At 40.9% G+C, this 26,620-nt stretch overlaps 2 protein-coding genes across 4 annotated transcripts in view; one reads left to right on the top strand and one right to left on the bottom strand.

Moving 5' to 3' along the window:
* Positions 1-1,095: 1,095 nt before the first annotated feature.
* On the bottom strand, positions 1,096-4,090 carry LOC147102792 (uncharacterized). 3 transcript variants are annotated; one of them, XM_085963604.1, is made up of 4 exons: positions 3,969-4,090; positions 3,466-3,712; positions 2,822-2,984; positions 1,096-2,668 (listed from the first exon to the last, which is right to left on the bottom strand). In XM_085963604.1, exons 2-4 carry the CDS (start codon positions 3,700-3,702, stop codon positions 1,896-1,898), a joined length of 1,173 nt encoding a protein of 390 aa, XP_085819730.1. In that variant the 5' UTR covers positions 3,703-3,712; positions 3,969-4,090; the 3' UTR covers positions 1,096-1,895. The 3 variants fall into 3 exon arrangements, with proteins under 3 accessions (XP_085819730.1, XP_085819728.1, XP_085819729.1); XM_085963602.1 differs by having other exon boundaries at positions 3,466-3,709; XM_085963603.1 differs by lacking the exon at positions 3,969-4,090 and having other exon boundaries at positions 3,466-3,962.
* Positions 4,091-4,247: 157 nt separating this feature from the next.
* Positions 4,248-26,620, top strand: part of lrrc45 (leucine rich repeat containing 45) — a 72,676-nt gene continuing 50,303 nt past the window's right edge. The window contains exons 1-7 of the mRNA XM_085963599.1: positions 4,248-4,363; positions 8,407-8,687; positions 10,542-10,603; positions 11,660-11,730; positions 14,098-14,276; positions 18,157-18,285; positions 22,236-22,348. Coding sequence (XP_085819725.1) covers positions 8,453-8,687; positions 10,542-10,603; positions 11,660-11,730; positions 14,098-14,276; positions 18,157-18,285; positions 22,236-22,348 — 789 coding nt within the window. The 5' untranslated portion in view covers positions 4,248-4,363; positions 8,407-8,452. The remainder of the gene's footprint in view (positions 4,364-8,406; positions 8,688-10,541; positions 10,604-11,659; positions 11,731-14,097; positions 14,277-18,156; positions 18,286-22,235; positions 22,349-26,620) is intronic.

Below are 26,620 nucleotides of genomic sequence, written 5' to 3'. Positions count from 1 at the left end.
AAGGTGAGGGGAGTTCTTCCAGTGTCCTGGCCAATATTTATCCCTCAACCAACATCAAAAATGGATTAACTGGCCATTTATCTAACTGTTACTTCTGCCACTTTGCTGCGTACAAATTGGCTGCGACATTTGCCTACAAAGCAACAGTGACTACACACCTTTGGGACATCCTAAGGCTGTGAAAGGCGCTATATAAATGCAAGTTCTTTTTACCTCTCTATCTTACCCCAAGTTATTTCTCTCCATTGCCCTCCTTAAGCTTACTATTCGGGACTGCCTTAACATCTCTGGTTGGTTCAGATGAAGTCTCCACCCTGTGTGTGGAGCTGCTCCCTATAATTCATCCCAATGTCCTAGAAATCTGAAATTCTCCCTTCTACACTGTCAAGCCACATGTTGATGTCTAACCTGCTCCTTCCTAACCTGACCTAATGTGGGGCTCCAGAAGTCATTCTGCAATTAATACCCTTGAGGCCCTGTTTTTTAATCTAACACCCAACTCCTCAAACTCCCTTTGAGACCTCTGTATTGCTCTTCCCCATGTCATTGGTTCCAACACTACTTCGGAGTGTTTATGCTCCTGTTCGAGACGTGGGACTACCATGTGCGAAATGAAGCCATTGTACAATTTGATTACACAGTGCATACCAGATGAATACATTGATACCTTAAGCTTTATTAGCATGGTTGTGCTTGCAATTGTTTTTGTTTCAAAGAAAGTTCTTTTCATTCAACTGAATTTAACTTCACTGTTGGCTGAGCCACCTGCTCAAGCTACAGAAAAAGTTGAATTACACAGCCCCTTGGAAGAAAATATGTAAACTGAACTATTTTTTTGAGTATGTTTCCGTGATGCCGTTAGGCTTTTTAACAATATTTTCTCCTTCAACAGCTTCACTACAGGTCCTATGAATTGACCTGGTCTCCCATGATCCATTAGCATATGCCTTAAGTCTTCTGGCTTTGCAGAGATTATGCAACCCTGGATTAAAAAAGTTACCCTAAATGCAGTAAAGTGCACATTGGATTGTATAGAACTGTGTTCCACATAGTCAGTCTCCTCGAAATAGCAAAATATCAAACACAGGGCCAGAATTGTACAGGTGAAAATGACTGCAATATTTATTTATAAAATTGCACACATAAAAACATTAGGTTAATACTACACAGCCTTAAATTAAAACAAATGTTCTTGGAGCAGTTGATCTGAGGTTAAAAAGGATCTGTTCCTGCAACATTTGGAAATAGTCTTTTTGTTTTAAAACCGACTCTTTAATACTTTTCCAGCACTAACTCTAGAAATGCCTCTTTTTCAGGTTTTAGCAGGGTTTCAAACGTGAAGTTTGAGCTATATTTTTCTTTTAATGCATTTTAAGTATATTTTTATAGCCAACCATGATGAGATTGCATTTGACAATGAGGGTGAATAATTGCCTGGAGCAGGACAGCATTAATTCCAGCCAACAATTAGCAATGGCACAATTTTAACTAGACTGCTGCAATACAATGTTACAAAAAACACTATAGAATGGTAATGCAGAATTAAGTATACATTGTCCTGAGTTAAATGGTAGATAGGTAAGTTTGTGGATGCTACTCCCAAATGTTAACTTATCTACAGCCTAAAGGTATAAATATTTTCAAGTACAACCTTAACATGGATGTTACATCACACAACAATATCACCCCGTTTACTGGGACATCTTTTTAAATGCACAGTGGTGTTAATTAGGTTTGAAACAACACTTCTCAAAAAGGTACCCTCTGAAGTAGAATATGGCAACCAAGAAAACAGGGTGATGCCTGCAGCTATTTTGAATTTAAAGTACAGTAGATTTTTTTACGTTAAGAGTTCAAGAATACATAACCATAATGGGGCATATTTTTATTTTTTGTCAAATTACTACCCTCCCTGTTACTTGTGCAGAGATGTGTGGTGGCACAGAACTAGTACTGACATGAGTGTCAACTGCCTGAACTTGACTCATGCCACTGGTGGAGGGCATCTCCTCACAATACGCAATCATCTGTGTAAGTGTAGAACATTGTGCTTCAATGAGATTTTTGAATCCCTCTGTCATGGTTACATGTAACCGTTCTCCTAGTGAATCAAAACCAGCCATGACTGCTTCTTTAAGTTTTGATCCCAAAGCTTCCATAGCAACACAATGAGCATTCATAAGAGATGCTCCTGCTGTGCCTACAGCTTGCATAAGTGAGGTTTCTACTGCAGATGCCACTGGTGTTGCCATCTGCTCAATGGCAGAGTGCAATGAGGACAACCGCTGGTCCAACCTAACCATCCCATCTTCCAAAGTGGTGTGCATGAAGGCAAGTGACTGCTCAACACGGACCCCATGTTCTAACAGCCTCCGTTTGAAAGCAGGCCCATTAAGGTCTGTAACTGCATCCAGCCCAGGAGGGGCACCTACCATGCTGGGTCTCCATGCTTCAACAGTTGTCCCCTCATCACCCACCACCACTTCCTCCCATTCTTCACTAGTGCTCAGTGACTCACTTGGTGTTTCCTGATTCTCATCCTTTATACCTCTAACCAGAGGTGTTTCTGTGCTGGTGCCTGCTTCAAATGGGACCGGTGACAATTGGCATTCAGGTGTATGTTGCTCTTCTGCTGATGCAACATGCAGTCCACTGTGCTCTCTTTGTGCTTTGAAAAGGGAAAAAGCATACATTATGAGTGCATAAGCACACATCCATTTGGGTGCTGCACTGTCATTCATACAAAATAACCTGCTTGTATGGACATGTTCATTTAATATTTTGTGCAAATAACAGAATACCTGAATAATATATTACTTACGAATATGTCTTGGCATTGTACCAATATCCACAGGTCGAAGGCCTTCAAGACTCTCCTTTCCAAACACAACGATCATATCATTTTCAAATTCCGTCAACGTTTTGACATCTGGGGGACCACCACCCGCTGCCTGCCATGATCTTCTATTATAAGCGAGTTTTTCCTTCAAAAGTAAGAGTATAGCGGTCTAAGACAGTAAATTGACCTAAGAAACTGCCTTGCTGCAGTAGATGCATGCTCCTGTCATAGCAATGAATAATGAAACTTGTATAAACCCTTATTCTTAACAACAGAAAATGCTGGAAAAACTCAGCAGGCCAGGCAACATCCGTGGAGAGAAATTAGTCGACGTTTCGGGTCTAACCCTTTTTCAAAACTGGAAAGGAAATGAAATAGATCTAAAGGCAGGGCTGGGACAGAACAAAAGAAGTGAAGAGACATTATTCAAAACGAGACGAGATGGTGATATTCTTAATGCTCAATTCTTATTCCTTAATCCTTATTCTTAATGCTTGTTGCTAACATTTCTCTGATCACTACAGAGCTTTTGGGGGGGGGGGGGGGGGTTTGCATTTCTAATTGTTGCAACTTTCCCTGGCAATGCTTGCTCCTTATCTGACAAGGGCTATGCATGCCTACCTTACCTTTGTGCTTTTTTTTAAGTCGTGGACCTTCTTGCGGACTTCCTCCCAGGTCCTGCGAGTCCCGGAAACGGCATTGACTCGGTCTGTAACGTCCTGCCATGCATCGCGCCTCCTCTGCATGTCGGGCGGCTCGCCTCCCCTGCCGAAGATATCCTCCCGTCTCTCCATGACCGCGTCCACCAGGACACACAGGTCGCGGCTGCTGAAACGAGCCTTGCGGATTCTCCTGTCTGCCATTTTCGTGCTTCTCAAAAAAAAAAGTTTTTTTTTAAAATAAACTTTACTTGGGGGGTGGGGGTTAAGTGACCTGTTAAGTGCTTCAGTGAAATAAAAAAAAAAGCGAAACAATCACTGCAAGTGCAGCACGGCTGGCTGATATTTCGAGTTACCGCTAACCAAAGCGCATTCTCACAATTTGCATCTTGAAATGCTTGTGTGTTCCTACCATTTCGTATATTTTTTTAAAAAACGGTGCTTTTTCTCACAACTTCGTTGCAACTTACTCATATTTCGTTCGAAGGAGCAAAATGTCAGCCCCTTCCGCGCACTCGGCTGCAGTTCCTCGCGCTGAGGATGGCGCTCTGCCTCTTTCTGTTGGGAGTCCAGTTTTCGGTTATGACCCCGAATGACCTGCCCGGGGGCGCAGTGCCTGCCGGTCAATGTAGTCCGCTGACCAATCCACGCGCGGCCCCGGCAATGACGAGTGAGACTACAGCTCCCAGAAGGCTTGGTGCGCGAGCGCACACGGCACCTGCCCCCCCCCCACCCCCCTCGCCCATGGATTGGCCGAGTACTTGCTCGTCCCACAATGCCCCGCTGCATGGAGACGGGGCGGCCGCGGCGCTCGAGCCACCGGGCCGGGGAGAGTCGCCGCTGCTGCTGCTGGGGGAGAGTGTGTGTAAGTGATAAACAATGGAGTCAGTATAGCAAATGTACTTTAACCTGATCACAAACACGCAGCTTTGCTCATGTCAGCTGGACAGTTTATCCACAGCTTCCCCCCCCCCGCCTCCCTCACACACAACTCGGTAACTAGTGAATTGATGCCAGGTAACCGAGGGGTAATGGACAAGAGTGCCGGGCTACCCTGTATCCCTGCACTGAGCCGTGCTGAGACTGCCTGTCCGGCAACGCCTTCCTGAAACTTCACCCCTCTCTTGCTCGCCGCATTCTGGCTGTTTAGAACCAGTTGTTTAAAGGTAAAAAGACTGCCCTGCGATGGGTCTCCAGGCTTCAATCTTGTTCTCCTCTCCCGTCACTGGAGAGTTTGTGTTGCTCTGGTGTTGGGACTCGTTAATTCTTTGGTTCGTGTGCCGTTTACGCTGTGTTGTAAAGTTGTTTTTAGTGGTCATTCTTTGGGGTTAAGGTGCTGTTGTAAAGTTGTGCAGCTTGTGTTACCGGTTTGTGTGTGTCTCAGCTGCTTCTGACACAGCGACTTTCTCTACCAAGCACTCGAGAGCTTCCTGTTAACAGTTCTTCCCTTTTCTCTGATCTGATGGAGGGTCATCGACCTGATACGTTAACTCTGTTCCTCTCTCCACAGATGCTGTCTGACCTGCTGAGTGTTGCCAGCATTTTCTGCTTTTATTTCAGATTTTCAGCGCCCGCAGTATTTCGTTTTTCTCCGCCACGTATGCTTCCCCCCCCCTCTCTGTTACACGATTTAAAAGTTATCTGGCACACTCCATTTCGTTTGGCTTTGGACATTTTTGGCGCCGGCCAGGCCGCTGTTATCAGCTCCTTATGCAACCGACACAATTTAACCCATTGAGTCTCGTGTTGTTTACTCTGTAATACGAGTTGGTCCAGCGTATGCGAAATACACAGGAGCTAACCCTAGAATCTTATCAGATTTCATCTTCTCTGGCGTGTTGTGGAATGTATGTATCGTTGTTTTGGAAAAATGTATTTTATATAATATTTTAGGATAGTACATGTTTACCCAGGATCAGTTAGATAAGTTAACGGTTACTATTTTGATTGTACCTATGTATAAAGTGGTAATATGGAAATGTAACTTGGTTGCAGAGGTAAAAGCTGGTATGGGGCATGATAATGAACATTTGTTCTTTATATTTTACTATGGTATGCACCATTCCCTGACACTGGTGCAAATATTTTGTGTTCCTGGGTCTCTACTAAGCTCACTCTAACTAGCTATCCAAAAGATGGGCAGGAGTAATTGACCTACTGACTTAAATTCAATTTGACCCCCCTGAAGAAGTGTTCAACCTCTCGTTACTACTATTTATTGGCTACAAGGGATAAGGATATCAAATCAGTACATGAGAAATTTAAGGAAATAAACTTGTGCCATACTAATTTTTGGTGTAATGTGTTGCATTGCTCCACTAGGTTGTGGGTGGTACATTTTTGTTTTTAATTAAATTTAAAATATAGCATTAGTCAAATTTATATATTAGCAGCTTTGCTATAAACTAAGGTCAAGTACTATAGGGGGGGAGGAGCTAAACACGATTAAAATCACTAAGGAGGTGGTACTCGGTAAGATAATGGGACTAAAGGCGGACAAATCCCCTGGACCTGATGGCTTACATCCTAGGGTCTTGAGAGAAGTAGCGGTAGGGATTGTGGATGCATTGGTGGTAATTTTCCAAAACTCCCTGGATTCAGGAAAGGTCCCAGCAGATTGGAAAACTGCTAATGTAACACCCTTATTTAAAAAGGGAGACAGACAAAAGGCTGGAAACTATAGACCAGTTAGCCTAACATATGTGGTTGGTAAAATGTTGGAGTCCATTATTAAGGAAGCAGTAACAGGACATTTGGATAAGCATAATTTAATCGGACAGAGTCAGCATGGTTTTACGAAGGGGAAGTTATGTTTGACAAATTTGCTCGAATTCTTTGAGGACGTAACAAACAGGGTGGATAAAGGGGAACCAGTGGATGTGGTGTATTTGGACTTCCAAAAGGCATTTGACGAGGTGCCACACAAAAGATTACTGCACAAGATTAAAAAATCACAGGATTGGGGGCAATATACTGGCATGGGTGGAAGATTGGCTATCTAACAGAAAACAGAGAGTTGGGATAAATGGTTCATTCTCGGGTCGGCAATCAGTAACTAGTGGTGTTCCGCAGGGGTCCGTGCTGGGACCCCAACTCTTTACAATCTATATTAACGATTTGGAGGAAGGGACTGAGTGCAACGTATCCAAGTTTGCCGACGATACAAAGATAGGAGGGAAAGCAGTGAGTGAGGAGGACATAAAAAACCTGCAAAAGGACATAGACAGGCTGGGTGAGTGGGCAAAAATTTGGCAGATGGAATATAATGTTGGAAAGTGTGAGGTTATGCACTTTGGCAGAAAAAAATCAAAGAGCAAGTTATTATCTAAATGGAGAGAAACTGCAAAGTGTTACAGTACAAAGGGATCTGGGGGTCCTGGTGCATGAAACACAGAAGGTTAGTATGCAGGTACAGCAGGTGATCAGGAAGGCCAATGGGATCTTGGCTTTTATTGCAAGGGGGATGGAGTATAAAAGCAGGGAAGTCTTGCTGCAGTTATACAGGGTACTGGTGAGGCCACACCTGGAATACTGCGTACAGTTTTGGTTTCCATATTTAAGAAAAGATATACTTGCTCTCAAGGCAGTTCAGAGAAGGTTCACTCGGTTGATTCCGGAGATGAGGGGATTGACTTATGAGGAAAGGTTGAGTAGGTTGGGCCTCTACTCATTGGAGTTCAGAAGAATGAGGCGTGATCTTATCGAAGCATATAAGATTGTGAGGGGGCTTGATCGGGTGGATGCGGGGAGGATGTTTCCACTGATGGATGAGACTAGAACTAGGGGGCATAATCTTAAAATAAGGGGCTGCCCTTTCAAAACTGAGATGAGCAGAAACTTCTTCACTCAGAGGGTAGTAAATCTATGGAATTTGCTACCTCAGAGTTGTGGAAGCTGCGACATTAAATAAATTTAAAACGGAGATAGACAGTTTCCTAGCTGATAAGGGAATAAGGGGTTACGGGGAGAGGGCAGGGAAGTGGACGTGAGTCTAAGTTCGGATCAGCCATGATCCTATTGAATGGCGGAGCAGGCCCGAGGGGTCGTATGGCCTACTCCTGCTCCTACTTATGTTCTTATGTACCATACACTCTACTTTAAAAGGTGAAAAGTAATGTTGAATTTAACCTACAGCAGTGTAACCGATAACACATTTCAACTGCAGCAATACTACCCGTGGAAGAGCTTTGATCCACCTGAAGAGATTGTTTTCTGTGGGGCTAAATTGCCACTTATTTCTGGTCGTATCTAGCCCACATTCTGAAATTTCTTCCCTAAACCTTCCACGCCCCCCCCCTCTCCTCCTTTAAGAGCCTGCTTAAAACTCCCCTCTTTGAATAAGCTTTTGGCCACTCCTGCTAATTTCTCCTCCTTTAGCTTGGAATCCTTTTTTGTGATCACCTTGGGACATTTTTCTGTTAAATGCGGTATATAAATGTAAGTTGTTGAATGTTCATTCTATCTATACAGGCCAGCAATGAAGTTTGGAAGTTGCCAGGCTCTATGGACCTTCCTCAGCCGTTGGGGAAGGCCCAGTGGTTAGAAATGAAAGTTACAGTCTGCATATTTTAAACAACTGCACATATACAATCTGCCCCACAATACAGGTGGGGCAAGTTCCACAGCACTGGCAGTCGAGACGATATATATATATACAGTTAAAGTTGGGTAATGAAGGCAGTCTTGTGTTGGATCTTTACCTCCTTGAAAACAGTTGAAGCATGCAATGCATGTGAATGTTATCTTGCCCAGGCAAGTTGCATTTTTGTTTCTACCCCGTAATGTGAGAACTGTGTTAATGTCTATCTTTAGTCATGGGTTGGTACAGGGTCTGCAGTAGAGGGAAATAATTGTAGTAATGTCAGACTACCCCACTGGTAATATGTTTGCTTGTTGCCCTTTTCACAGAAAAATGTTACATTGAATAACTGGAGCAAGTTTAACTGAGATTTTAATGATGGATGATTTCAAGAGAACTTACCTTCGCCTTTGTAAAGAAACTTGTATTGAGCCACAAGAATGTGTCCTGAATCAGTTGCACGATGCTTGTGATGGGAACGTGAGGAAAAGGCTGGATCTCTCCACACAGTCACTCTCTGTTGACACATGTGCAGTCCTGGGAAAGGTTTTAATGAATGACATAGTGTTCACAGAGATAATGCTTTGTGACTGCATGCTGAATGAAGAAGGTATGGTAATGATCCCTTAATAATGTGATCAGGGAGGGCAGAACACCTGTGACAAGATTAAATGAACCTTCTAATCTGGAAATTTGTACAAAAATATTGCAATATTGAGATACAGTCCATAGACACTAAACATGTTAAGTTCAAGATGATCTGTATTAATAATTAGAAATATTTCAGTGGGTTGTGTAATCTATTGTGCTCTTCACCTAATTTAGTCACAAATGTGCTTATATTATTCTTATGTACTTTTATTACTTAGTACAAGCATTAGTTATTAGAAAGGAAAAGGAAGATTGCATTTATATAGCTCCTTATCACACCTGTGAGCAACATCTCAGTGCTTCACACACTTTGTTTGAAGTGAGGTGACTGCATATGGGCAAAAATGTCAGTCAGTTTGTGCACAGCAAGATCCCACAAACAATAATTAAATGAAAGATCCGTTAATCTGTTTTATTGCATGGTATTCATTAAGGGAAAAGTACTGGTCAGGACACTGGGAGAATTTACCAGCCTTTTTCAAAAAGTGTCATGGGATCTGTAATTCTTCATAGCTACATTAGATGAAGAATGCTGAAAATTATCATCCACCTGAACAGGCCTCTGTTTAATGTCCCAATTTAAGAATGACAACATTGACAATTCAGCACTCCCTCAGTATTGCACTGGAGTACCAGCTAAGATTGAGCTCAAATCCTGGAGTAGGGTTTGAACTCTCAACCGTCTGACCCTGAGGTGAGAGTGCTACCAACTGAATAAAGCTAACTTCAGTTATTAGCCATTTCTAATCCATGTTTCAAAATGATACAAGAGGAAATTGATGATTGCTCAACTAAATATGCCAAAAACATAGATCAATATCAGAAAATTATTTTTAAACTGGGCCTACTCCAACAACTTCTAAATGGAGTTGAGATACAGATCCATTGCAGTCTAATTGAATGGGCTCAAGGGGCTGAATGGTCTACTCCTGTTCCTATATTCCAGTACTACTAACTTGAGAGCAATGTTTTCCAGCAAGCTTATGTCACAAGCATGCCACCATGCTGGTTATGTTCATTCTTGGAGATGCATGGTCGCACCATGACACTTGTCTTGTTTGAGGCCAATTCTCCACTGACCTGTTACATTGGATTACCAACTGTATAGTCAGTTCTGTAAAAGTGAGAGCATAAAAAAAAATCTTTAAATCATTTAAGTTTCATATTTTGTATAATTAGAATATAGATTAGCAAGATAAATTTTGAAAAATAAAATGCAAACTCCTATGCCTGCAGTACTTGTAAAGTGTGGGATCAATGTTACTTGATTAACTTTTTGGAATCCATCTTTTCTATGTTTGAGTATTTGCAGCCCTTCATTTGTTTCTCTCTTTGGTATTTTCTGCTTTCAATTTTACAGAAGTGCTTAGTGCACTAGAATAGGTAACTTTCCTTTGTTGCATTAAGTTATTCACCTGTGTTGCTATGGTGAAGTGCCCAATGGAAAATAGGTACCTCATACTGAAAGAAAAGCAGAAGAGAGTTTTGACCCCAAGGTATCCATGCGCAGTCCTTGCATTATGTAGCCAATGGCTTTGGCCTGTGGCTAGCTTACCCGCCTGCCCTCTTAGCTGCAGGAGGTACATGGCCCATAAAGACTAGACAAAAGGGAACATATTGTTTCTTTTTTTTTTAATTGTATAGCTTTGCAAAATTATTGATATATACAGTAAATGGGGAATAATTAAATGGGGAATAATTAATGAATAGATTTATAATCTAAAAGATTTGTCAGATGTTTGCCCTTTGTAGACCTCTAATAGCAGTACTAAGTATCTTTGTACAAAACCTTAATTTTTTTTTGCTTTCTTAGGTGCCAAATTGCTGTTGTACGGACTGTGTACAAACACCACAATCCAAACTTTAGACATAAAGGTAAGTGTAAGTGGCCCCGGACTCGGGAGATAAGATAATAGAAAGTGAAATGTAGCAACACACTTTGGGGAAGAGGATGAATACTCTTTTTTTAATTCCCTGATTAGAAGTTGAGTGACATACTGTGAAAGTCATCAGCACGATCGTTTCAGTTTCTTATCCCAGCTTCTCAAATTTATATTCTTTTTACACCACATTAACAAAAAATAAAGTTTTTTTGTGATACAAAGTTATGAAGTGTACAACTAAATGGAACACAATGGAGAAGAATAAAGTAGGTTAGTTATTCTATGATCTGTAATTTTAGTGAGTTATAAAAGTTTTGTGATGGGAAAACTTAGAATCTATCTACTTTTTGCCTATTTGCATATTCTTCCTCCTGAATGGGACAAACCTGTTGTAGATACCCTTTATTTTGTGAAATAAATATCTTTAGTTTTCCTTTCAATTTTCATTGTTTTACTTTTACATCATGCAATTTTCCATGCTATAATTCCTTTACATCCAAGTTAATAGCATTTGCTGTACCATTCTTGTTGAACTTAAAATGTAATCACCACAATGAACAACAGTTTCTGCTGAATTAGAATATACAAAGCCTTGCATATAGTGCATCATAATTTACTGATTGGCTCAAATTACCAAAGAACCAATCAAAAAGCACTTTGTTCATTGGCTCTGAGCTCATCTCGTACAAAATTCTTCAAAAATTCTAAGTCTGCTTGCCACTTCTGATCGTTACATTTTTATTTGTAACATGTATTAAACTTGTACTTTACTCTGATCTATGATGACACTTCAAAATAACAGTATAGGGATGAAAACAAGATTTGACATGTTATTGAAAGCAACATAAGTAAGCTGTTCCACGGTATGAGTTTTGAGAAACAAATTTACTGATAATGCTGATTTAATGGTGCATCCTTTCTTAACCTTCACTTCTGTAACACTGCATATTATGCCTGTGTGTTACGGAAATTATTTTTGGCCTAAATAATGGTAATCTTGTCGCCCAATATTCAGTTAGGAGCTTTACTCTGCAATTTTGTGTCTAAGGGTAATAACCTGCGAGCAGCTGGCGCTGAAGCACTGGGAAAGCTGCTGCGACACAACAAGTCTCTCAAGAGGTAAGAATGGCTCCTTCAGATCAGCAGCTAAACAGGTGGCTTTCAAATTGTAAGTGCTTGTGTGAAAGACAGCGTGCAAATCAGCATCTGGTGTTTTCCTTTTGACCAGTCCAATCCAGTTTTGATGAAGTCCTTTCCCTTCCCCAGTACAAGTACAGTGCAAGTTATCTGACCCAGCTAGGCCCAGGTTTTGTTTCATGAAATGCAAGTTAGGCACGGTATGAATCAGGCTTTCTCTTTCATTGTGTAACATGTAATTGCTAATGTACATGTAATATCTCCAAATTTGCAGACGACACAAAGCTGGGTGGGAGGGTAAGCTGTGAGGAGGATGTTGTGAAACTCCAGTACGATTTGGACAGGTTGGGTGATTGGGCAGAAACATGGCAAATGCACTATAATGTGGATAAATGTGAGGTTATCCACTTTGGTGGCAAAAACAGGAAGGCAGATTATTATTTGAATGGCAATAGATTGGGAGAAGGGGAAGTGCAAAGAGACTTGGGTGTTCTTGTGCACCAGTCGCTGAAGGTAAGCATGCAGGTGCAGCAGGCGGTTAAGAAGGCAAATGGTATGTTGGCCTTCGTAGCAAGAGGGTTCGAGTACAGGAACAAGGATGTCTTGCTACAGTTGTACAGGGCCTTGGTGAGACCACACCTTGAGTATTGTGTGCAGTTTTGGTCGCCTTACCTGAGGAAGGACGTTCTTGCCATGGAGGGAGTGCAGCGAAGATTCACCAGGCTGATACCTGGGATGGCAGGAATGACGTATGAGGAGAGATTGTGTCGATTGGGCTTAGACTCACTGGAGTTTAGAAGATTGAGAGGGATCTCATCGAAACCTATAAAATTCTGTCAGGCCTGGACAGACTAGATGCAGGAAGGATGTTTCTGATGGCCGGGGAGTCCAGAACCAGGGGTCATAGTCTAAGGATAAGGGGTAAGCCATTTAAGACTGAAATGAGGAGGAATTTCTTCACCGAGTGGTGAACCTGTGGAATTCTCTGCCACAGAGGGCGGTGGAGGCCAGTTCATTAAATATATTCAAGAAAGAGTTGGATATATTTCTTAAGGCTAAAGGGATATGGGGAGAAGGCAGGGACAGGGTACTGAATTTGGATGATCAGCCATGATCTCATTGAATGGCGGAGCAGGCTCGAAGGGCCGAATGGCCTACTCCTGCTCCTATCTTCTATGTTACATACTTTTCAGATCCTGTGGCAATGAGAATTCATTGTACAGGAAACTTTCTGGTATCCGGCACTGACGGGACCGAGCTGGTGCCGTACCATCAAAACTGCCGTAGAAACCAGCGCTAATGTTAAAACATACGGAGCTTTTGAACTCCGTGTGAATCAACAAACCCTGTTGCTCAGCTTCAAAACAGTCGGCCGCAGCTTAAAAGCGTCTCTGTAGCTAAGCAACAGCTTCAGCTAGACCTTGCAGAGCCTGACTGGGGGAAAAAAAAAGCAACGAGAAGTAAAAAAACTTATAGGAAACGGCTCCTGAATTTTGCCAGTAGATAGAGCTTTCCGGACATTTAACCTCCGGTTAAACGAAAGTTTCCTGTACTGAGGAAGAAAGGTGTCGTGTGATATCACCAGAACCAGAACTATGTAGTTTCTAAAAATCACTTTTTTATCAAATTAATTTGAATCACTTGCATACCAGATCAGCCCTCCCCTTTGATTTAACTTCTATTTCATGGCTTCTCATCTCATATCCTCTATTTGTACTATAATACATGCTGACCTTCATTTCTATTGATGAACTGTTGACTATTATTTGATAAACTTGCATCAATTATAATGCAAACACTAATCCTTCAATGCAACTTTCATTCTGCTGTTAATATTCAGCATACGGCTACTGCTGGGAAAATATGGACCCGAGCTGAATTAAATGAGCCCCATCAATTCTGCAGAATATCTATTAATACATATACAGACCATTTCTCAATGCCGAATGTGTTAAGTGTATTGTCATGTTTCAATATTATTGGCCCAAATATCATATTTAAGAAATCACAACTGATCGGGTAACTTTTTTTCAAAAGTTTTTTTTAAACTAACTTCCCTCAATAATGGAAGTTGACCTCAATGTACCTATTTACAGCATTTTCCTTGGAAGGAGCAGTTGGAAAATAAAATTTCTGCTCTGGTCCATTTAAACTTTATGGGCTTAAAGGGTCACACTAGGTTAAATGTAACTTCAGCTAAGCAGAGACTGCTTTCTTTAAGGTAGTCCCTTTATACCTACTTGGAAAAGGCTAGATAATTAGATATGTTTAATTGATATGTGTCAGATGCACGGTCTTTTGAAGTCCAGTCACTATTGTTTAAGACAGTAGTGTGGTCATTCCTTCTAGTTTGATATTGGAATGGAACGCTCTTGGAATGTGGGAAGAAGGATTTTGCATATTCTCTGAGGGAGTGAGAACCAACAAATTCCTTAAACATCTAGACCTACGCAATAACCAGATCAACCACCAGGGTGTAGGAGAGCTGGCTATGGCCTTAAAATACAATGATACACTGGAGGAACTGGGTGAGTATGGTGGCTACTTTGGGGAATGATTTAATCCGTTAAATGTAGAAGTACTTTTCATCAAAGTTAAAGGTAAAGTTTGCCCTCCAGGTGCATAACTTGTGTGTTGAAAGTCATTAAGCTTTATATGGCCGTCAAATTCATTATTTAGTTGTCTATTTCACACTCGTTCTTGAGCTTTAGAAAAAATGCAATCTATTAATTTTTTTAAATGTTTACATAGAAACATAGAAGATAGGAGCAGGAGTAGGCCATTCAGCCCCTCAAGCCTGCTCCGCCATTCAATGAGATCATGGCTGATCATCCAAATTCAGTACCCTGTCCCTGCCTTCTCCCCATATCCCTTGATCCCTTTAGCCTCAAGAAATATATCCAACTCTTTCTTGAATATATTTAATGAACTGGCCTCCACCGCCCTCTGTGGCAGAGAATTCCACAGGTTCACCACTCTCTGGGTGAAGAAATTCCTCCTCATTTCAGTCCTAAATGGCTTACCCCTTATCCTTAGACTATGACCCCTGGTTCTGGACTCCCCGGCCATCAGAAACATCCTTCCTGCATCTAGTCTGTCCAGACCTGACAGAATTTTATAGGTTTCGATGAGATCCCCTCTCAATCTTCTAAACTCCAGTGAGTATAAGCCCAATCGACACAATCTCTCCTCATACGTCATTCCTGCCATCCCAGGTATCAGCCTGGTGAATCTTCGCTGCACTCCCTCCACGGCAAGAACGTCCTTCCTCAGGTAAGGCGACCAAAACTGCACGCAATACTCAAGGTGTGGTCTCACCAAGGCCCTGTACAACTGTAGCAAGATATCCTTGTTCCTGTACTCGAACCCTCTTGCTACGAAGGCCAACATACCATTTGCCGCCTTAACCGCCTGCTGCACCTGCATGCTTACCTTCAGCGACTGGTGCACAATAACACCAGGTCTCTCTGCACTTCCCCTCCTCCCAATCTATTGCCATTCAAATAATAATCTGCCTTCCTGTTTTTGCCACCGAAGTGGATAACCTCACATTTATCCACATTATAGTGCATTTGCCATGTTTCTGCCCAATCACCCAACCTGTCCAAATCGTACTGGAGTTTCACGACATCCTCCTCACAGCTTACCCTCCCACCCAGCTTTGTGTCGTTTGCAAATTTGGAGATATTACATCCAATTCCCTCGTCCAGATCATTAATATATATCGTGAACAGCTGGGGTCCTAGGACCGATCCTTGCGGTACCCCACTAGTCACTGCCTGCCACTTGGGAAATGACCCGTTTATTCCAACTCTGCTTTCTGTCCGCCAACCAGTTCTCCATCCAAGTCAATACCTTGCCCCCAATCCCATGTGCCTTAATTTTGCACACTAATCTCTTATGTGGGACCTTATCGAAAGCCTTCTGAAAGTCCAAATACACTACATCCACTGGTTCTCCCTTATCTATTTTACCAGTTACATCCTCAAAAAATTCCAGTAGATTAGTCAAGCATGATTTATCTTTTGTAAATCCATCTTGACTTTGTCCGATCCTGTCACTGCTTTCCAAGTGCTCTGCTGTTACGTCTTTTATAATAGACTCTAGCATTTTCCCCACTACCGATGTCAGGCTTACCGGTCTATAATTCCCCGCTTTTTCTCTACCACCTTTTTTTGAATAGTGGGGTAACATTAGCTACCCTCCAATCCATGGGTACCGTTCCAGAGTCTATCAAGTTCTGGAAGATGACCAGCAATGCATCTACTATCTCTAGGGCCACTTCCTTAAGTACCCTGGGATGTAGACCATCAGGCCCTGGGGATTTATCGGCCTTCAGTCCCATCAATTTTCCTAACACCATTTCCCTACAAATACTGATTTCTTTCAGTTCCTCCCTTTCATCAGACCCTATGTTCCCCGGCATCTCTGGGAGGTTATTTGTGTCCTCCTTTGTGAAGACAGAACCAAAGTATGTATTTAGTTGGTCTGCCATTTCCTTGTTTCCCATTGTAAATTCCCCTGATTCTGACTGTAAGGGACCTACACTTGACTTCACCAATCTTTTTCTCTTCACATATCTATAAAAGCTTTTACAGTCAGTTTTTATGTTCCCTGCTAGCTTACTCTCATATTCTATTTTCCCTTTCTTAATTAATCCCTTTGTCCTCCTTTGTTGACTCCTAAGCTGCTCCCAATCCTCAGGATTATTGCTTTTTCTAGCCAATTTATATGTCCTCTCCTTGGATCTTATGCTATCCCTAATTTCCCTTGTTAACCACGGTTGAGTCACCTTTTTTGTTTTATTTTTATGCCAAACTGGGATGAACAAATTCTGTAGCTCATCCATTTGGTCTTTGAATGTTTGCCATTGCCTATCCACCGTCAACCCTTTGAGTGCCATTCCCCAACCAATCCTACCCAACTCGCTCCTCAGACCATCGTAGTTTTCTTTATTTAAATTGAGGACCCTTGTCTCTGAGTCAACTACTTCATCCTCCATCTTAATGAAGAATTCGATCATATTATGATCGCTCCCACCCAAGGGGCCTCATACAACAAGATTGCTAATTAATCCTTTCTCGTTACATAATACCCAGTCTAAGATGGCCTGATCTCTGGTTGGTTCCGCGACATATTGGTCCAGGAAACCATCCCGTAAACACTCCAGGAATTCCTCCTCCACAGTATTGTTACTAATTTGGTTAGCCCAATCTATATGTAGATTAAAGTCACCCATGATGACTACAGTGCCCTTATTGCACGCTTCTTTAATTTCCCTTTTAATGCCATCCCCAACCTCCGCCTTACTGTTGGGAGGTCTGTATACCACTCCCACTAATGTTTTTTTCCCCTTAGTATTTCTCAATTCTACCCATACAGATTCCACATCATCAGAGCTAATATCCTTCATTACAATTGTATTAATCCCTTCTTTAACCAGTAATGCTACCCCACCTCCCTTTCCTTTTTGCCTATCTTTCCTGAATATCGAATACCCCTGGATGTTGAGTTCCCAGTCTTGGCCATCCTTGAGCCACGTTTCCGTAATCCCAACCAAATCATATTCATTTACCTCTATTTGCGCAGCCAATTCATCCACCTTATTACAAATGCTCCACACATTAAGACACAAAGCCTTCAGGCTTGTTTTTTTAACGCTCTTAGACCTGTTAGAATTATTATTTACTGTGGCCACGTTTGATTTAAACCGTTGATTTCTCTGACTGCCACTTTTGTTTTTCTCCTTCCTATCTTTTGCTTTTATCCCTGTTTTCCTTTCCTCTGTCTCCCTGCTCAGGTTCCCAACCCCCTGCCATTTTAGTTTAAACCCCCCCGAACAGTGCTAGCAAACCTCCCCGCAAGGATATTTATCCCGCTCTGGTTCAGGTGCAACCCGTCCGACTTGTACAAGTCCCACCTTCCCCAGAAGCAGGCCCAGTGATCCAGGAAACTAAAGCCCTCCCTCCTGCACCAACTCTTTAGTCACGCATTCATCTGCTCTATCCTCCTATTCCTATACTCACTAGCACGTGGCACTGGGAGTAATCCAGAGATTACCACCTTTGAGGTCCTACTCTTTAATCTGCTACCTAGCTCCCTAAATTCTTGCTGCAGGACCTCCTCCCTCTTCCTACCTATGTCGTTGGTCCCTCTGAGTAATATGCCACTTCTTTAAAATAAAACATTACTATTTTGCCATGATTGGAGCCTGATTAATTTTGGAAGCACATAATTGGATACAAATGTAACCTAGGTTAATTAATTTGTATAGAGTGGGGGGGCATTAATGGATTCATTTAGCAACGTTAAAAGCTGCAGATGGCACTCACAGTGATGTCATTCTCACTGCACATTGTAGCCTCTGCAATTTACTAATCATTCCTATATTTTTTTTCTTTTGTGCAGATCTTCGCTGGAATAATGTTGGCTTGTTAGGTGGGCGAGCATTACTCGGTGCGTTACAACAAAACAAGTCCCTGGTGCGTCTAGAACTGGCTGGAAACAACATCCCCTGTGACATCTTGAAAGCTGTAGGTAAGTGAAATTGGTTTTTATTCCTGAAGTAAATGGGTCCTGGAGAGTGACAAATTACTCGAGTGAAAAATGAAAATGATTGTCCATTCAAGCGATTTAAAAAAAAAAAAAAAAAAAAAAAAAAATTTAAAAATTAAGCCATTAGCTTTGTGCAGTGGCACACCCTGGATGCCAAGCATATAGAGATGCCATGCTCTCATTTAATCCTTTAATCCGATCGTTAAAATTCAGCAGGAGCTTTAGATATTTATTTTTTAATTTCTCCCTCACTTGCAAGAAGTGGATGGAGCTATGTTATGGTTCGTTCTTCTTTCAACTAGTTTGTTTAAATTCTGTCAAGCTTCATTTTAAACCTAAGCGTTCTGTGTTCAGGGGACGATGTGCTCCTTTCAATATTTTTTAGAAGCAATGCTTGGAACCATTCTTCTCCCATTTGTGTCAATAAGAAGTATTTTAGTAATGTAATACAATTTTTGAATTTTTACCAAACATGACAAGTGATTTCTTGTCCCCTAGATTTCTTTGACATGCTTCATCATCATGTTAGACCACATTCTGTATTTCAACTGAAAACTAATTTTATCATCCAACTATCTTTTGAGATGTCCCTAAACTCCAAGGGGCTTTTTTTTTTTAAAAGTACAAGTGCAAAGTTTTATGTAGATTCAAGATTAACTTTAAAACTAAATTCCTCATCAGATCTTCAAGTAGCTTTAAAAAAAAATGAATATGACTGGGACTTCAGGCTGGGGTTGTTCTCCTTGGAGCAGAGAAGGCTAAGAGGAAATTTGATCAATCTTCCCTTCAATTTTTTTTGGGTGCGCGGCCCCTTTAAGGTGCTGTGCGGCCCATTCAAAATACCGTGCATACACGGTTTTTCCTATTTAAAAGCGGGTGAGCCTGCTGCGCGGGAACTGCAGAGCACTGCACGGCCGTGCAGCTTGAAGGGAACATTGGATTAGATAGAGGTGTTTAAAATCCTGAAGGATTTAGAATAGAGGAATAAAATAAGGAGAAACTGTTTCCAATGGCTGAAGGGTCGATAACAAGAGGGCACAGATTTAAGGTGATTGGCAAAAGAACCAGAGGCGACATGAGGAAACATTTTTTTTACACAATGAGTGGTTAGGAATTGGAATGCACTGCCTGATAGACGGTGGAAACAGATTCAGTAGTAGCCTTCAAAAGGAAATTGGATAAATACTTGAAGGAGAAAAAGTTGCAGGGATTTGGGGAAAGAGCGGGGGAATGGGACTAACTGTATTGCTCTTCGAAAGAGCCGGCGCAGGCTGAATAGCCTCCTGTGCTGCAGTATTCTTTGATTCATATTTGTGCAAAGTAACAACTTAACTTCCAAAAATGTTGGGCTAAATTTTCACCAAGTCCAAAAATATTCCATACAGTTAGTGCTAGCACAAAATGCATATTTAAAAATAGAAACCTATTTTTAGGACCGCAGATTCTGCTGAAACAATTTTATACTATTAAATTTATTTGTAATTGAACTGCTTCAGTTTAAAACTACATTTCTAAATATGCGTGCTTCGTGTCTTTTGAACAAAGTCCACAAACATGTCTTGGCTCCTTTTGGGGGGATCTTGGTGATGCTCACAATTATGGTTCTGGATGCCTAATAGTGAGCATTATTCTAGAATTTTGTTGGAACTCTGTTCCATAGTTTTGGAGAAGTATTTTCAGTTATGTCTAAACCAAATGATAGATTTGCACTGATGAAAATGTTGTGTAATCCGAATATCTGGCGGAGTCCCTGCATTCATCTGATGCTTAGAATTATGAAAAATATAATTAGCATTTATATAACATCTTATCACATCTCTCAGAAATATCTCCAAACACTTCATACAGAGTAAATTACAGGAAACTTTGTGCTATCCGGAGGTGAGCTATCCGGCAATCTGGAGCCAGCGGCAAAAATCAGCAGCCGTTTTTTATTATTCTTTTGTTTTTTTTGCTTTGCTTGAACAGTCAAGCTGTGCAAGGTCTGTAGCTATAGCAACAGCTTCAGCTACAGAGCTTTAGGGCCACACCCGAGTGTTTAGAAGCTGTTGCTAAGCAACAGTGTTTGTTGTCAAATACGGAGATAAGAATTTCTGTATCTCTCAACATTAACTCTGGAGAGTACGGAAGTTTTGAGGCAACGGCAGCAGCTCGGTCCCGTGGGTGCCGGATAGCACAAAGTTTCCTGTACTTGTTCAAGAAGGTGGCGCACCACCACCTTCTCGAGGACAACTAGGGATGGACAATAAATGACGCCCATATCCCAAGAATTAATTTTTTTTAAACTTGAAGTGCAGTAACTTATGTGGACAAACATGGCAGCCATTTGTAAATAGCACTGAGATAAATAACAAGTTTAAACTATTTTGAGAGGTAATCAGGGAGTAATGTTGGTCAGGACACCAGGAGAACACTCTGCTCCTTTTCAAATAGAGCCTTTGCATCTTTCTACACCCACTTGAACTGGCAGACAGGGCGGACAAAAGAAAGCATCTCTGACAATGCATCACCCTTCAGTACTTCACTGGAGTATCAGCCTAGATTATGTGCTAAAGTTCTGGAGTGGAGCTTGAACCTATAACCTTTTGATTTAAAGGTGAGAGGGCTACTAACTGTAGCATCTTTCATTTAAAGTATTAATCCAGAATCAAATCTGCCACTGTTAACTTCACCATATTGAGTGTTGTCTTTAATTGTACCTGGCTATAGGTTAAAGCTTCTTTTTCAATGTTGCATTAAGTGCTGTGCTTTAGCCGCAATTGCAAAAGGGCACTCACTCCCGGTTCATTTTTTTCTTTCCCCTCCTGCCTTTTGCAGTAGTTGACCATATTTGTATCCTATGTCTGCTGTGCTTTTGGCCTCCAAAAGATGTGCGGGTTAGGTTGATTGGCTATGATAAATTGACCCTTAGTGTTAGGGGGATTAAATACATGGGGTTACGGGGATAGAGTGGAATATGTGTTGGTGTAGGGGTTACGGGGATCGGGTGGGATATGTGTCGGTGCAGGCTCGATGGGCCGAAATGGCCTCTATCTGCACTGTGGGGTTTCTGTGAACCCAGATTGGAAAAAATTACAGTTTTTCACTATCGATTCTGGGAACTGCATTGAAAAAGACCTTCAATTTTGGACTCTCCTCTATCCTTTGATACCAGATAATATAAACTGGCTCCATTGTTGCACAATCTGCTTCATTTATACTGCAAGTCGATTGGGGAGCAGTGGAGCAATTGTACCTCTAAGATTTGCACGTGCCCGTTTGTTCGCAAGTTACAAATGCAATTTTAAAGCAACTAAGTTTGCACAAATCGTGCATGTGCCCAATGAGTTGCTACTGGCATTACTTAGTAGCCTGGACCACCTAGGAGCCCCCTGTTAAAGCTTTTGATGCCTCTCCCCACCTACATTGTGTTGTTTAGAATGACCTCAAATTGCATTCTTGACAGTGGAGGCAATCCTGTAAATTAAATACTGGATGCGAGGGAGGCTTTCACCATCAGTTGAAGCACATGAGGACTCGATGGGCGGAGCTTTCAACTTCAGCGAGGGTGTAAAACAGGTTGTAGCAGATCGCTAGCCCATTATACACCCCTCCTGACTGTCTTTTCACTGTACATACTGACAAGGAATGAGTACTTCCACACATGCGCACTCGGTCCCGGCCGTGGATGTGCATAGAAGCCAATGGGAAGGAAAATCGGGTGGGGTATATAACAGGCGGATGATCCATTACAGCCTGACTTGCATCCTTGTTGAAGTTGAAAATTCTGCCCAATGTCTTGCGAAGGATTGCATTTGTAATGTTATGTGAAGTTCCCATATCTTTTTTATTTGTGAATATCTAGCTGAAGCCCTATTCTCCTGAAATGTTGAATGACATTTTATGTGCTCTGTATGAACTTGTTGCTCAATTGTGTGTTTGTAAACTAACAGAGCATGCAATAGATCACAACTCAGAATGCCAAACAGCCATGAGAGAGAGCAGAACTCGGTCAAAAGTCCTCAGCAATGAGATCCAGTGTTTGAAGGTGGATAAAAACAAGCAGGTAAATTGACCGTCTGAAGCTACTTGTGACATTTTTCTATGTTAAAGACACTATATAAATACAAGGCATTGGACGGAGCGAGTGGCATTTGTTCGTGGCTTTAAACACAAATTATTAAAATGTTTTGTGGCGTATGGGTTATATTGTACTAATAAAAGTATTTCATTGTGGGGCTGTTACAATTTTAAGTCTTTAATAGCTATTATGTATTTGCATCATGGCCCTCACTCCCTAGAACTGAAGTGTAACCTTAATGTACAATATCCGATAGTGTGGTGTTGCTCAGGGGTTGAATGCATCACACCTGTTACTGTCATTTCTTCAATGAATTTGACCCAAGCGTGCTCATTCTGGCATTCGAATAGCAGAAATAAGCATACTATCAGACCATGTGACTTGCACTGTTGGCAATGAATCAGCTTTATTTGAAAAGTTAAAATTGAATAGCAGCAAGTCAATATAGCTGATTTCACTTGATTAGAGAGCATTTAAATGCACCTCGGGTACAAAAATAAAACAAGGTTGTAACATGGAATATTTTTACATGATGTTTTGCCAAACCACCACAGAGTCTATACATGTCCCCATAGGCTGCAGTACAGTGAAATTAAGCGCTTTTGTTCTTTTGAAAATTAAACCGAGATACAGAAAATCAAAACTTGTCTTTCATATTTGAACAAACCTTGTTAAATTAGTAATGGTTTTCTAAACCTGAACCAGATGCTGGACACTAATCTATTTTCACCTTTATCTGTTAAGATGCCAACTGCTTTGCAATTAAAATTTATTTGCATAAAAAGAATTCCCTCTCTACCACATGAGTTTGAAACACCGAGGATATCATCTGGTGATGCATTTATATTCCATGGAAATGACCAGCAAATATATATGTAGCGATTTAAAAAATAAAATAAATAAATAAATAAATAAATAAATAAATAAAAGATTTTTGTATGGTTTTAGATGCAACAGCTCTCCCTAAAAATCACAACTGTACAATATAGTTTTGAGTAGGCTTATGTATAGGTACAATTATAAAATAGGTTGAAAAAGTGTGAGTTTTTACAGTGAGTGAAGAAAATCCCAGATCTGGATTGCTCTAGGGTAATAAATCCTATGCCATGCTTCTGTGCTCTATAGTACCTTTATACTGTGAGTAAAAATGCACCCTGAATTATATAGAAATAACAGAATTGCAGGTGATTGGGCAAAGTGAGGATGGTAGTGTGATGTCCTGAAACACTGCACAAATATAGCCATTAACATCTTAGTATTTGTGGATGGTTTACAACACATCTATACTGCCGTGTTTCCATGGTAACTAAAACCCCGATTAGACAAGTACTTGAAATGATTTCAGTACAACTCACTCAAGTACTGCTGAGATCAAGTCCATAATTAAGCTCCTAACAGATGTTAAGAGAATTCATGAAACCAAGAGCCTGTGATAAAAAGAAATGCAATCGCATTGTGCCCCTGCACTGACAATTTTTTATTTGTTCATTCTCCACGTGAAATGAAGTGGGGAGGAGGGAAGCAACCAAATGAACCACATTCTGGATTCACATTTACACACCATTTTTTTGCTCCTGCCTTTAGCAGAATTCTCTTGTTGCCCTACACACACACATTTTTTCAATTCACTTAATTGTCCCTCCAACCACCCCTCCCCCAGGATTGATTCATGTCAAATTTTAGGTTATTTAATCTTTGAACATATCCAATTTCTGCGTGTTTTTTTTTGACGATATCAAAATAAATGAGTATTATAAAACAAAATATCCACTTCCCCTTTAAGCCATTCTGGATTTTATTTACGATGTGTCTGATAGAGCACTCCGTGTCCTATCACATTAAAAAAAAATTCAGATGTCAGTCACTTGCTGGGAAAGCTGTCTGGTTCAAACTATACAAGCAAGAGGCTCTGAAAGGTAAATTGATAGAATAAGCAACTCTCATCCAGCAATGTTAGTCATTGACGCTCGCACTGGTTGGAAAGTTGTCATTGTTTCAGAACCTGTTTACAGACCGAGCTTATTGCAGACCCACCCAGCCAGTTTATTGGGTGACAATCTTGAATGTCTCTGTCTCTGAAACCTAACCTAAAGTAACCTTGATCTCACGGCATTGGATGATTCAGTGTGGTTATTTTGGGGTCGGGAAGGGGATGTGGGGTTGATTGGCAGTTCCATGCCCAGGCCGAGAAATGTATTTATTGAGTTTTGGCCAGTTTAGCATTTCATCCTGTCCTACTATACTGCAGAGCATGTCCTACTGTACTACAGTACATACCTTATAGAGGTGAGTACACAAAGCTTCTGTGGGGTAGATTCAATTTCACACATAAATATTGTGCTGCCGACATCAACCTGAGTTCAATGTTATCCAGGCAGTTAGTGAAGTACTTTTTATTTGATGAACTGAGGTGTTGTAAGTTTTAATGTTGTAATCCAGTAGCATTTTCTGGTGATTAATCTTTTGCTACTGTTAAATTTTTCTTTTAATAAGTTTCATTCATAGATTTTAGTCTAAGCCATACAGGCTGACATAGTGATTATTCTTCTGTTATTTGAAGACTAGGAGGACATGAGAGGGTTCATGTTACTTCCAGTGAATAAATTACAATAATGAGGGTATTCTGTTCAACACTGAGCAAAGCTACATTACTAGATATTGGCCCAAAATTTGAGATTGGAGGCTTCCCACGGGCGGATGCCCCCGACCTGTTTAAAAATAAATTAAATAAATAAATAAATAAAAATCAAAAAAATCAAAAATTAAATTACGCATTTACCTGGTGGCCCAGGAGGTAATCCTGGGCCTCTCCGGGTACCCGCGGGCAGAGGCCCACATATCCCAGGGGCGCATGCGGTTCGCAAACATCCCTGGGATCAAGTGGGCTAGCCCAACCAATAAAAGGGAATTCCCATTCATACTTATGGGAGTTCCATACTTCCAGAATTCCCATAAGTATGAATAGGGACCACTTAAAAAATACACCAACACATGAAATAATTTTTTTAAATTACATATTTAAAATTAATTAAAATGCCATTTAATAAAATTAAATTTTCATTAAAAATATTTATTGAAGAAAAAATTATGTTTTAACAGGGCTAAAAATACACTTACCTTATTGGACAGGGTTTTTATGTATAAATGAGTGATAACATTTTCTTTTTCTTAAACTCTTATGCTGGTAAAAGCAGGCTTTACTTTACGCCTGCCTTTACCAGGCGTAAGAATTTCACAGGCATTCAGTAGGCGGAAGTTGAGCATGTAGCGCAACTCTCCACCCGCAGAGGCCCACCTCCCGGGGATGCGGAGGATCTGTCGAAGATTCTTGACAGATCATAAGTTCCGGGTTTTAGCACATGCGCTTCGCATGCCTAAACCTGGAACTTGCGCGGCCCCTACGCACCCGTAGGAATCGCAAAATACGGCCCATTGTGTATTTAAATTTACATTTAGGTTCATAGGGGGCAAGGGTTTGCTTATGGGGACATGCAAAAAAAATGAGTGTCGTCTGAGAATGATAGCCGCCATATATAATATGAATAATTATATTATGTTTAAATAATGAACTCTCCCATTTTCCAAAAGAAAATTCCCTACTGTGGAGGATGTAGGAATAAACAAAAACTATGTCTATCTAATCGAGGTGCTCAAAATTATGAGGGGTTTTGATAAAGTAGATACGGAGAAACTGTTGCCACTGGCAGGTGGGTCGGTAACCAGAGGGGACAGATTTAAGAAAATTGGCAAAAAATCCAGGGGGGAAATTAGGATAATTTATTTTTACTCCAGTGAGTTATTACAATCTGGAATGCACTGTCTGAAAGAGTGGTGGAAGCAGATTCAGTAGTAACTTTGAAAAGGGAATTGAATATATACTTGAAAAGGAGACATTTGCAGGGTTATTGGGAAGCGTGGGATTAATTGGATAGCTCTTTCAAATTGCCGACACAGGCACGATGGGCTGAATGGCCTTTTTCTGTGCTGTATGATTCTATATCTATTATTTTTGGAATGTATATTTTGTGTTTTAATTTAAATCTGAGTCAATCTGGCCAAACTATAGTATAAGATTGAATGCCCCCTTCACTTGTCTGAGCATTTCATTTAAAGTCTTTATATTGAATTAATATTCATAAACCTGAATTGTTGCAAATTAAAATCTTCTTTCCATCTGTAGAAATATATTTGTTCAAAGGGTATCTGAAATTAAAAGCCTCCACTCCATAGTGTAAGTTTAAAGCATGTGTAAAGCTT

This window comes from Somniosus microcephalus, chromosome 21 (assembly GCF_052327205.1).
Source record: "Somniosus microcephalus isolate GS21.2 chromosome 21, FLI_Smic_1.0, whole genome shotgun sequence".
Classification (NCBI taxonomy): domain Eukaryota; kingdom Metazoa; phylum Chordata; class Chondrichthyes; order Squaliformes; family Somniosidae; genus Somniosus; species Somniosus microcephalus.
The sequence above is the reverse complement of the archived record's forward strand: the minus strand, read 5'-3'. Positions and strand labels throughout refer to the sequence as shown.

Coding starts and splice junctions, on each gene's coding strand:
- LOC147102792 (XM_085963604.1), bottom strand. CDS start 3,702: ATGGCAGACAGGAGAATCCGCAAGGCTCGTTTCAGCAGCCGCGACCTG. Junction 2,985..3,465: donor ACTTAAAAAAAAGCACAAAG/GTAAGGTAGGCA, acceptor TTACTTTTGAAG/GAAAAACTCGCTTATAATAG. Junction 2,669..2,821: donor TACAATGCCAAGACATATTC/GTAAGTAATATA, acceptor CCCTTTTCAAAG/CACAAAGAGAGCACAGTGGA.